The sequence below is a fragment of the Hippocampus guttulatus genome, chromosome 17 (genome assembly GCF_054856545.1).
Source record: "Hippocampus guttulatus isolate MCC_2025c chromosome 17, RoL_Hgut_1.0, whole genome shotgun sequence".
NCBI lineage: Eukaryota > Metazoa > Chordata > Actinopteri > Syngnathiformes > Syngnathidae > Hippocampus > Hippocampus guttulatus.
The window spans coordinates 4,072,155-4,082,747 of record NC_141277.1 but is presented as its reverse complement, the minus strand read 5'-3'; the positions used below and the strand labels follow the sequence as shown (position 1 = coordinate 4,082,747).

General features: G+C 45.9%; 2 protein-coding genes across 2 annotated transcripts; one reads left to right on the top strand and one right to left on the bottom strand.

Annotated features, from left to right (window-relative positions):
• Positions 1-259: 259 nt before the first annotated feature.
• Positions 260-6,330, bottom strand: LOC147191565 (protein phosphatase PTC7 homolog). The gene is made up of 6 exons (XM_086135459.1): positions 5,836-6,330; positions 4,398-4,577; positions 3,791-3,989; positions 3,424-3,547; positions 3,210-3,339; positions 260-2,924 (listed from the first exon to the last, which is right to left on the bottom strand). Exons 1-6 carry the CDS (start codon positions 6,035-6,037, stop codon positions 2,866-2,868), a joined length of 894 nt encoding a protein of 297 aa, XP_085991585.1. The 5' UTR covers positions 6,038-6,330; the 3' UTR covers positions 260-2,865.
• Positions 6,331-6,863: 533 nt separating this feature from the next.
• Positions 6,864-10,427, top strand: LOC147191564 (uncharacterized). The gene is made up of 2 exons (XM_086135687.1): positions 6,864-7,084; positions 7,172-10,427. The coding sequence occupies exons 1-2, from the start codon at positions 7,068-7,070 to the stop codon at positions 8,670-8,672; spliced, it is 1,518 nt and encodes a 505-aa protein (XP_085991813.1). The 5' UTR covers positions 6,864-7,067; the 3' UTR covers positions 8,673-10,427.
• The last annotated feature ends 166 nt before the right edge of the window (positions 10,428-10,593 follow it).

Genomic DNA, 10,593 nt, shown 5'->3' with positions numbered 1-10,593 from the left:
CAGGGTATGAGATTGAACAAAAGGTCAAATGTGCATGGAAAATAATTCATCACCCAAACATTTATTCATTTCGTGGAAATTTTCCATCAGGTTCCAGCTCACTGTCCTTCCTGTGTCAGTGGGACATGACCAATTAAGCCTTACGGGATTGGCCAGACGTGAGACAGATTGTAACCTCTTGGGTGTTTTTGTGCAAATTGAATTTAAATGTATACATTGAGAGCTAATAATGTAATGAGTAAGAATGAATCAACTCCAATTTTTTTATATAAATACTATAGACTTTATTTAAATATTGTACATTTTTGAAAACATTTACATAGACTTGCATTGTTATACTGTGACAGACATGGATGTACCGTTCATTCACCCATACAAATATCGCTTGTTGGAAAAAGGACAATCATGCCAATCCTGGAGATGGCAGAAGCACCTTTGCTCTGAAGGGAAGAACACACATCGGGGTGGGGGGCAGACCTCCCCACCCCGCCCACCCATCGGCGTACGCAGACTGTATTGAACTAACACTGGACAACATGGACGAGACAAGCTTGCAAAGACATGGAAGGCCTCTTGATGACAGGTGTTAAGGCTGAAACTGTGCTCTTCCTTTTGAGTCACGCGCTTAATTTCACAGCAGTTTTGCCGTGGTCTGCATATACGTTACATATTTCCAGAACATATGCATTATAAAGACAAACTCGAAGATTGACAGAAACCATGCAAAGAGAACACCAGTGACAAATAACACGGGGGAACAACATTTTTTTTTAGTTAGGTTTGACTTACAGTACTGACCTATTGGGAGCCACACACACACACAAACAAGTTGCCATATAGCTGTACTGTAGATGAGTCACAAAATGACCAGTTCTTGCTACAGTTTTATTCCAGCTAATCAGAACATGTTGCTTCCCTGAATGGTAAACTGTAGCGAAAGAGAAAAAAAAAGATTTAATTTTGGAATCAGCATGCCAATTTGAGTTTTAATCAGCATAAAAATCTAACTCAACAGATTTTTTTTTCAAATTGTTCCGCAGCGTACTCAACTATTATGTGAAGACTTTTTCCATGAACCCTTCCACCCCCGCCCCCAAAAGTACAGCTCCTACGACATTTATAATACATACATAAAGCGGTGACATTATTGGTCTATTGGTCTCTACCAACACATTGCTTACAGAAGAGCCTACAGTACAGAGCAGGGTTCCCTAATATGCATTCTATATATGGCTTTCCATCTTTGGCTTGCGAAACCTGTCATGCACGGGTGCTACAGACAATCACACGTAAGAAAGACAAATTCATCAACGACATTGTGACGAAAAAAAAGGACAAAAACTCTCTTCAGAGACCCATCTTGCCATCACACAATATTCCGAGCACAAATAGTGTACAGTATTGCTGCATTATGTGCATTGCAACCACAAGGCGTACGGATGAATACAGAAAAGTCAAATGTCTTTGGTGCGCCCACTATGAAAAAGTCAAGACATTTTGTCCAGAGTAGTGTTTGCTGAAGGGCATCTTGCCACGAGCGCAACAGTAGGACACGCGTCTCGGGATTATTGACGTAAGGGGATTAAACGCTGCACGCACACAAGCACTCTTTACAATCACGGTGAACATGTTACATGTAAATCAGCTCATATACTCACGTCACACACACACACACACACACACACACACACAAACAGCAGCAAAATGAACAATAACTGCTAACAGGACACGATACAAAGTTTAAAAAAAAACACTATCATCAACCATACACATACCGCATTTCCTCAAATAGTTCCCTCATGCACTTGAAAAAATAAACACCTCACTTTAAATAACGTCAGTAAAGTGTAGTCCCATAAGGTGGCGATGTCAGAACAATTACTGTCCAACAAAAAGGATGAATTGCTAAATTTTGGGACGGTTTTATTACATACGCATGTGCACAAATGAAGGTCTCACCCCAAGAGTTCATCAAGTGAACCACAATCGGAGGAAATACAGCATTTCATCAGGGCAGACGCTTTCAAATATCACAATTTTAAAAATATATATACTGTACATCTTTTTATCCTCACACATGACCAACGTTTGCAACCGCGAGCATTAACAGATGCTAAAAGCATTTCTCGTAACATCAAAACATGACAGTCGTACTCAAGACACACGCACACTTACTCCCTTTCCTATCTCGGCAAATGTTCGTCTCAGCAAGTGGAAGTGTGGGGATTAATCAAACGCATCGCTCACAACAGTAAATCCAACAAAATTAAAACCAAAAGTAGACGAGACGGTCCCAAAAAAGAACAATTTACAACCGGAATGAGGCACATCCTTCCCTCGGCCCCAAACCTCAATAACATTTGTATGTTGGCTCAACTGAGTCTTGTGGGCTCTGTTTCGTGCCCTCTGAGCGATTTTAAGGACTACTTATCTCATCCGCCATTCACTTTCCCAAAGCATACTCCTCTGTCATCGGACTCAAATGGAGCGACAAAAATACCTTCGGGCCCAACTGTAGATTCTTTTCTCAAAAACCCACTAAGCCTGTCTTGCTCCTCGTCCTATGTTGCTTCTTACTCAACGATGTGCAATTGAGACGCCGTATGTGCCGCGTCGCGCTACTCCTGCGACATGATCAACATGGAACTATGCTAGCTGCCCGCTTCCCCCTTTGACGCTCGAACCAAACAGAGGAAGAAACAAAAACAAAATGGACACGGGTGGACGAGCGGGCGTTGTGACGGGCGGGCCCGCAGGACGGAGGAAGATTCAGGCGGACGGGAGAGGGAGGGGGTTAGCGAGCCCCGCACACAAGCGCCACGCACTCCCACCGCACACAAATACACATTCCAGCACGCACACTCCCTAGTCTGAATATTCGGCCACGATGGACAGCAGCACCGTGATGTCATCCGGCTTTCCTCCTGCAGAATAAACACGAGACAGATAGCGTACCGAGTAAGCAGCCGGGTTACATTTCCGGCACTTGCGGTGGTGCAGTGGTCATGTGACATCAACAGCGGCCAACTGATGCAATGCTTCAATTTCTCTACTCGGGCACTCGATTCCACACTCGGGGCCTTTGCTTTCGCCACCGATCGACGAGAAAGAGGAGACTATCATTGATTGAATCAACTCAACATGATGTTTGTTGCCAAGCAACTCCTGCATAAAATTTTCGTTCCCCGTTGTCTGAGGTGAACACTTACCTCTTACATTCAGGCCATTGTCACACGCAAACTGTGCAAACGGCGACATGTAGTTGGGATCGTAGGCCAGGTTGTGAGCTTGCTTTGCGATACTCTGCGCAGTCTGCAAAACGCTGTCATAGTTTGTGGTCTGAATAGGAGGGCAAAACATGAAAGAGGGGCGGGGGTGTTATCCGTACAGTGTGTTGAATGCTGACGTAAAATAAAGTCACACCTTGAGCTTCTTGAGCTCCTGAAGAATCATGTAGTCGGGCATGTTGTCAAAGAGGCCGTCCGTGGCGGTGAGGATGATGTCGCCGAGCTGCACGTCAAAGGAGGAGCTGTCAGCGGCTTCTGGACTGAAAGGGGTTTAAAAAAAAAATGATGCAAAACTGGAGCTCTTGCAATTCACCATTGAGAAAAAGGTCGCTTGGACGCGGTGTTTGTTAACTCTTAACCGTTGCACATGGTAGCTTGCAGAGAGTCTTGCTGGCGTAACGGCCGCAGATTAATTTACAGAGCTTCTTTGTTGAGGGGTTATTTTGAAATGCGCCTGGTCAAAAACCCATTTTCGCAATGCAGGACGGGTTACCGGCACCCACCTGTCACTGAGCACGACGCCCTCGGCCCCCGGCGGGGCGATAGAAAGCTGGAAGGGCGTGTTGAAGTAGTGCTGCTGCTCGTCTGAACGGTGCACCACCTCGCCTCCGCGCACCACCAGGAAGCCCGAGTCGCCGAGGTTACACGTGTGGAGCTGGTGACTCCGTCGATCCAGCACCACGATGCAGGCGGTGCTGCTCCCTACGAAATCAGCAGTGTGGCGTGACGGCATGCTCTTTCCCAGGACCTTGGGGTGTTCAGTTATTATTTATTCTCCTGGGCGACTGTCGCCTTGGGAGGCGAAATTCGTAGCAACTTTCAGCTGTAGAGTCCAAGTCCACATTACACAACACCATTTGTCACCGCTTATTTGACAAACGCGGTGACAAGAGGGAGGGTCCATTATGACCCGGGTGTTGAATTTGCCTCCTCCTGCAATATTGACTTACTTTCTTCACCCTATGGAGCTCTGAGCCCAAGAGACGGTCTCATCTTACACACCTCCATTAAAGCTTTTCATTTCATTGCATTCCTCAAAGTCTGAAACTCTGCTGTAGCCAAGTTATGTGTGTATGTGTTGAGGCGGATCGTAACTTTGTGGCGGCTCACCTAAAAGCGGAACCTTGTTCTGCAGGAGCTCATAGTAGCCAGACGTCAGGATGCCCACTGGATTGCTGGGAGTGAAGCGGCCCTCCTTCACTAGCCGCTCGCACGTTCTCATCAGCGTGGCGGAAAACTGAGATGGGTCTACGCCGTAGTCCCGCCAGCCACCCACACCATCCGCTACGCCTGTTAAGAGAAACAGGAAGTTACATTTGGCACACCTATCTTCAAAGAGGGCAACATGATGCTGGGTATTGACAGGCGTTACGACTTTTTTTTTGGCCTTTCAGATATGTCACAAAGTTTGAATTTATGTGAATGATGGAGAGCAGTTATTGTCAGGTAAACAGTAAACCCGTAAAGGCAAGCGTTCGGGACAGGACATGGAGATGAAGCCAGGGTATTATTTTGGGGAGATGATTTCAGAACAAAGAGAACATGAACAATAAAATGCATGTAAGTGCAGAAAAGATGTTCAAGAGTAGTGGGGCGTGTAGAGGAGTTGACTCTAGGTTATAAAAGCATCTAAACAAGTGACAAATTGAATATCTAAAGCTGACCTTCACATCACAAAGGCGGGTATGTAACCATTGTTTCGCCCCGGAGACTGACTGATGCAAACCATTCACATGTTTTGTAATATTTTATGTAAGCGCTCTTTGAATGTTGTGACATCATTTGCTTTCATGTTTAACAGCACCTTTCATGACCAGAAAAGGGTTGAATTGCACACAAGTTACGGAATTTATGCACTTCTCACCTAATAAGTACATGTTTAATAAAGAGCGAACAATTTTCAAGACACGTTTGCAAGCAGGCTTTGCGTGTTTGTTGTCTTGTACATTAAAACACCGTGAAATTAGAACAAACGCCTCGATGTTTACAGGAAAGGCATTTTTAAAAGAGCAGGCTCGCTTATTAGACACAGCCGTGAACAAAAGTCAATTCGAGCAGAGCTAAGCGGCGCTAAAGTCGCTGTGGGCAAAATGGCCGCCTCCATCCTCGACCATTCTGACCTTGTTTTCTCTCACGGCTTCGAATTTGTCTTTATTTCATCACCAGGGGTCTTCTAATGAGTTTATATATACTCACCCACTCGATTTAGTAAATTATCTTGCGTCGTTTTATTGTCGGAAAGTATCTAGGTGAAAGGTCGTTTGGTATCCGGCGTAAAAACCGCTCCAGAACAGGTGATAACAATTAAATGACGCCGTTGTATGTCCTTTTCACAAAGTGAATGTATGCTCATGAAAGAAACAAATGTTGTGAACTAACAGCTAGGAGATAACGTTCAGCGATTGTGACCGGAGGGGGTGGAGGCTGTTGTGTTTTCATCGTGAGGTCAGTCCACGTGCAGGAGTGGACAGACCACTGAAGGTCAACGAGGTATAACCGGAGCCTGCAGGGTGGTTGAGCGTGTGCACGATCGAGGAGTGAATCTTACCCAAAACGTCTGCGCTCTTGTTCCTCGCGATAAAGCAGGCGTCGTCCCCATAGCACATCCCTTTCTTAAGAATCCCCTTCCGAAAGTCCTTACCGAAGCCATAGCTGGCGGTAACGAGGCTGTAGTCGTGCCCGTCCGTCTGAGAGAGTCCGCCGAGGACAGCCCGGGCTACCAGTCTGCCATAAGACAGTACGGATAACATCCCCCAACCCAACGAGAAGCCGACACAGCACCCCTGTCCCGGTTTAAGCACTCTCACGCCGTCGCTTTTCTCGATTCGTCGCGCTCGGTCTATTGTTCGGATTAGGGCGGTTTTAGCCACCCATGCAGACCAGAGGGCTCTGCTTCAAGGACTTTCTAAAATAGCCTCCTATCTTTACTTAAAATTAGCAATGAACACCGCGACTTTGGTGCTTTGTAGCTGGTTTCGTGTCCGCGGTTCCCCCACTAGGTACTCTCCTTTTCGACATGTTTCCACGGTGTATCGCGAGTTCATCCGGGTATCTTTGCAGTTTACGTGATGACGCCACAGCTATGGTCACATTAACCAACGAGAGAGCCGCTCGTCGGTCCCGCCCAGCTTTGGGTCCTGAAACTGCACATGCGTAACAGATGCGCTTGTTTTGTAAACTGGGCGTCACAATGGCAAATAAAATAAAACATTAAAAGAAACGACCTTCCAAAATGTTCACATTGTATTAATCACAGAATTACATTAGAACAATTTCACGCAAATAGTACAACCAAGCAGAATCGTGTTTCTAATAACTTATTATATCCGGCCTCAATTCCTGTGTACGGTCTGGGGTGTGTGAAAAAACGAGTGCACTCTCTGCAGCCAAAGACCCAACCCTCACAGCTCAGAACGGTGCCAAGGAGAATACTGTACACGGACGACAACAAGGCGTAGTCTTCCAATCTAACGACGAATAACGGAATATAGCCGCTAACACTCGGTGGGACATTATTCGGGTACACTCAATACTAATGTTTTATAGCTCCGTTAGGGACAAGTCGACAAAGTCTATTCCGTTATTCATTTGTTTTATTCTACTGGTTAATTGCTAACGGCCAAGTTGCCTGTTGACCATTTTCAAGGAAAAACAAATCTTTCCGTTCACGCTTGTAAATCTCGACGTGTTTATTTATTTTAGTAGACCATATGATGAGAGGACATTAAATCCCGATTGCTAAACCATCGGGTGGAAAGCTCTCTGCCGGATGACCAATTAATGGAATGGAATATGATGTAATTCTTCAGTTGTTCCCCGTCGTTGTTGTTGCTATTTGAGTTTATTTCATTTAAAATCAATGATTCTGTCTATTTTATTCTTAGGGCCATGATGAAGAGATGGCGTGAGGTGGTTTTGCTGTCTTTCCTCCTCATATGTCTGCTAAAAACTGACTCCACATGGGCCAGAAGAGGAGGGGGCAGCAGCAGCAGCAGCAGCAGCGGCCGGAGATCTTCCACTTCGGGGAACCGGGGATCGCAATCCAAACCATCCAGCTCGAATCCGGGAAGCACTTCCAACCGGAACACCAATCCATACCCCTCTGGTGGAAATTATCCTGGAGCAGGAAATAGAAACCCGTCAAGTAATCCAGGAGGCGGAAGTTACCCCAACCAGAATCCTGGCAGAACCAATCCTGGTGGATATCCAGCGGGTGGTAGTCATCCAAACCAGAACCCAGCAGGTCGTTATCCAGCTGCTGGCGGGTACCCCAATCAGAATCCTGCTGGCGGTTATCCAAACCAGAACCCTGCAGGCCGTAATCCAGCTGCTGGCGGTTATCCAAACCAGAACCCTGCAGGCCGTAACCCAGCTGCTGGTGGATACCCCAACCAGAATCCAAGCAGAGGCGGTACCAACCAAGGATACCCTAACCAGTACCCGGCTGCTGGAGGTTATCCGAACCAAAATCCTGGAAGGAATTATCCAAATCCGAACCCGGCTGCTGGAGGCGGCTACCCAAACAGGGGTGGTTACCCGGCTGGAGGGAGCTACCCGGCCGGCGGAAGCTACCCAGCCGGAGGGGGCTATCCTAACAGGGGTGGCTACCCAGTTGCGGGAGGATACCCAGCTGCAGGGGGCTATCCCAACAGAAACCCCTACCAGTATCCAGCTGGAGGTGGTTACCCAGGCCGTGGTGGATCATTCGGCTACCCCCAAGGAAACCCAAATAACAGGATTTTGAGTCCCCACATTGGCGGGGGCGCTTACGGATACGGCGGTACCGGAATGGGAGGGTCTCCCTTCTCCCGTTCTGTGCAGAGTATGGGTTACAAACCCAAATCTACGGGGTTCGCCAAGAAGGCCATGCTGGCAGCGGGCGTAGGCGCCGTGGCGGGAATGGCGGTGGGATATGGACTGGGGCGCTTCCCCCGACCGCACTTCTCTTTCCGCAACCCTGAGGAAGAGCATTACTATAACAACTACATGTACCGCCGCTACGGCTCACGATCCACCGACGAGAAGGACTTTGGCCGCGATTACGTCTACAAGCCGCCACCCAGAGCCGAGACCTACGACGCATTCATGGCCCGATGTATGAACAGAACGGATCTTCTCAAGGAGCAGAAGACCAACTCCTCTGGGGGTATCCAAGATGACGACACAGTTGGTATTGAGGAGATCGGCTATCCGTCCCTGGTGGAACAAATGAAGGCCCGGCGCTGCGTGGAGAATTACATGGTCTACTCCGAGCGCTTCCTGGAGGAACGCAAGGCCGAGCATCAGGTCCAGACAGGTCGCAGCGGCCCGCCGAGCGTCGGGGTAACAGCGCAGTTTTTCCCGTCGCTCTTCATGCTGCTGTTCAGCGTGTTCCTGTTCCAGTAAGAACAATTAGGCCCTCCATTATAGCTGCACGTGTTCATACAGTAATGCTGTTAAAGTGTACCCTATATACGTACTCGGTAACCTCCATGAATTTTGCACCTTTTGGCTCATTATTTAGTCAATCACAGAATATACTACTCATAAAAACATAGTGATACGAAGCTTTCAAAAATGAACTTCGAACTTTAGAGGTGAACTCATTTTGAGCGTCTCTAAGCTTTGATCCAATGGTTTCAATACTTTTTACACCACTTGTTGTTCTCTAACATGGAGCTGAACAGTGTTTTGATCTTTGAATGGACAACCCATGTCCTGGTTCAACCAGAATTGGTATTTAAACAGTCGTCTTGATACAGCCCCTTCGCACCCGTTGGCATGGTTAAACCAAGACGGCACAGAAGATTTGATTAGCAGGTCCTCGCCAAGAGATCCGACATAACAGAGAGACTGAAAGAAAACACCCGTTTGGAACTTGGCTATTCAACTCCTTGTTAGAAAATGGCACATGTGTATTCAAAACCTTGGATGTTGAGATTTCACACACGTTCCTAACTTTTTTTGAGTAGTGTGTGTGTTCATATACACATTCATACATACGGGTAGGTGCATCAAACTAACACAAGGGTGACGGAGTCCCATGTCTCATGCATCTTGCTGAAAAAGGGTTAAAACCCGAAGAAGTAGTTAGTCTAACATGCACTTGTTTTTTGATTTGCACTCCATGTTGTTGATCACTGAATACATACAGTACGTTTTTAAATTTGCGCTTATATTGCAATTCATGATGATAGTATCACTCGTATAACAATGCAAACCGGGCTTTAGATATTGAGCGCAATCAGGTTTGGCGGGGGTGTTGTGTAAAGAGTGTGTGCCAGCTGTCGACGGGCATTTTGATGCAAACGTTTTCCCTGGTGTGATTCAGTCAAAACAATAATATGATGAAAAACAGTGATGAAAAAAAGTTTTAGAGTTGTAATATAAGTTTAAATTACACGGGCAATTCGGAGGACCCTGGAAGATTAAATTGAGGGGGCAACACAGAGATTGATATTTGGTTGGACCGAAAAAAAGAAAAAAAACCCCCATGATGTTAATTTCCTACATGCAAATATCTCAATTCTGTTGTCAGACGTTTTTGCTCACAATAACTTCCACAACAGCTAATTGTCATTTGATGTACATCAGCGCTTCAAGGTTTCACGGTTGAACTCGACGGAAAAACTGACGCAATGCTTTTTTTGGGAGTCTGCACCTGTCATTTGACTTGGATTGGTATGGTTCCTTTGCATCGCTGTTATTTTACACATACAGTATCTGCTTTGTACTCTGTTTAAATCACTCCATCGACTTTTTTGTGTTTGGACTGATGCATTCATTAACATAGCTCCAGAGAGACCATTGTCATATAATCTCACAACTTTTTTTCCAGTAATGATTTATTCTTAAGTAACTTGTGAAGTGAGTTTTGTTTATGTCTTTTTAACTTGTATGAACTCACAAATCATTCAGTTTCGGTGATTCAAAATAGAAATTAAATGAGGGTTTGACCCCCCCAACTCCCCAACACGTTTGTCTTTCCCGTATGGAAAACAAGTGCACTTCTCCTTTCCAATTGTGACATTCTGAAACTACGTCATTCAATTCGATTGCATCAATCTTTTTTTTTTGCCAGCAGCTGATAGATCCTACCACTATGATGTACTATAATTTGCCATCAATGTGTATGTAATCAAATAAATTCTGTGTCCAAAATCCCTCTCTCTGACTCACTTATCTGCCTTATGACTACTTTCTCAAACATTTTAAGAATGATCGGGTTCTTAAAAGTGAGCCATGATGCTAAATTAATCACACATGGTTCGGAAAATGGTCGTGCCGACAGTTGTGTTCAAAATGTATGACGTGTGTGGTCACCACC

Excerpts from the sequence above, each read along its gene's own strand:
- LOC147191565 (XM_086135459.1), bottom strand. The coding sequence starts at position 6,037 with ATGTTATCCGTACTGTCTTATGGCAGACTGGTAGCCCGGGCTGTCCTC. Across the intron at positions 3,990-4,397 it reads GAACAAGGTTCCGCTTTTAG|GGAGCAGCACCGCCTGCATC; the intron begins GTGAGCCGCCAC and ends CTGATTTCGTAG. Across the intron at positions 3,548-3,790 it reads GGCGTCGTGCTCAGTGACAG|TCCAGAAGCCGCTGACAGCT; the intron begins GTGGGTGCCGGT and ends AACCCCTTTCAG.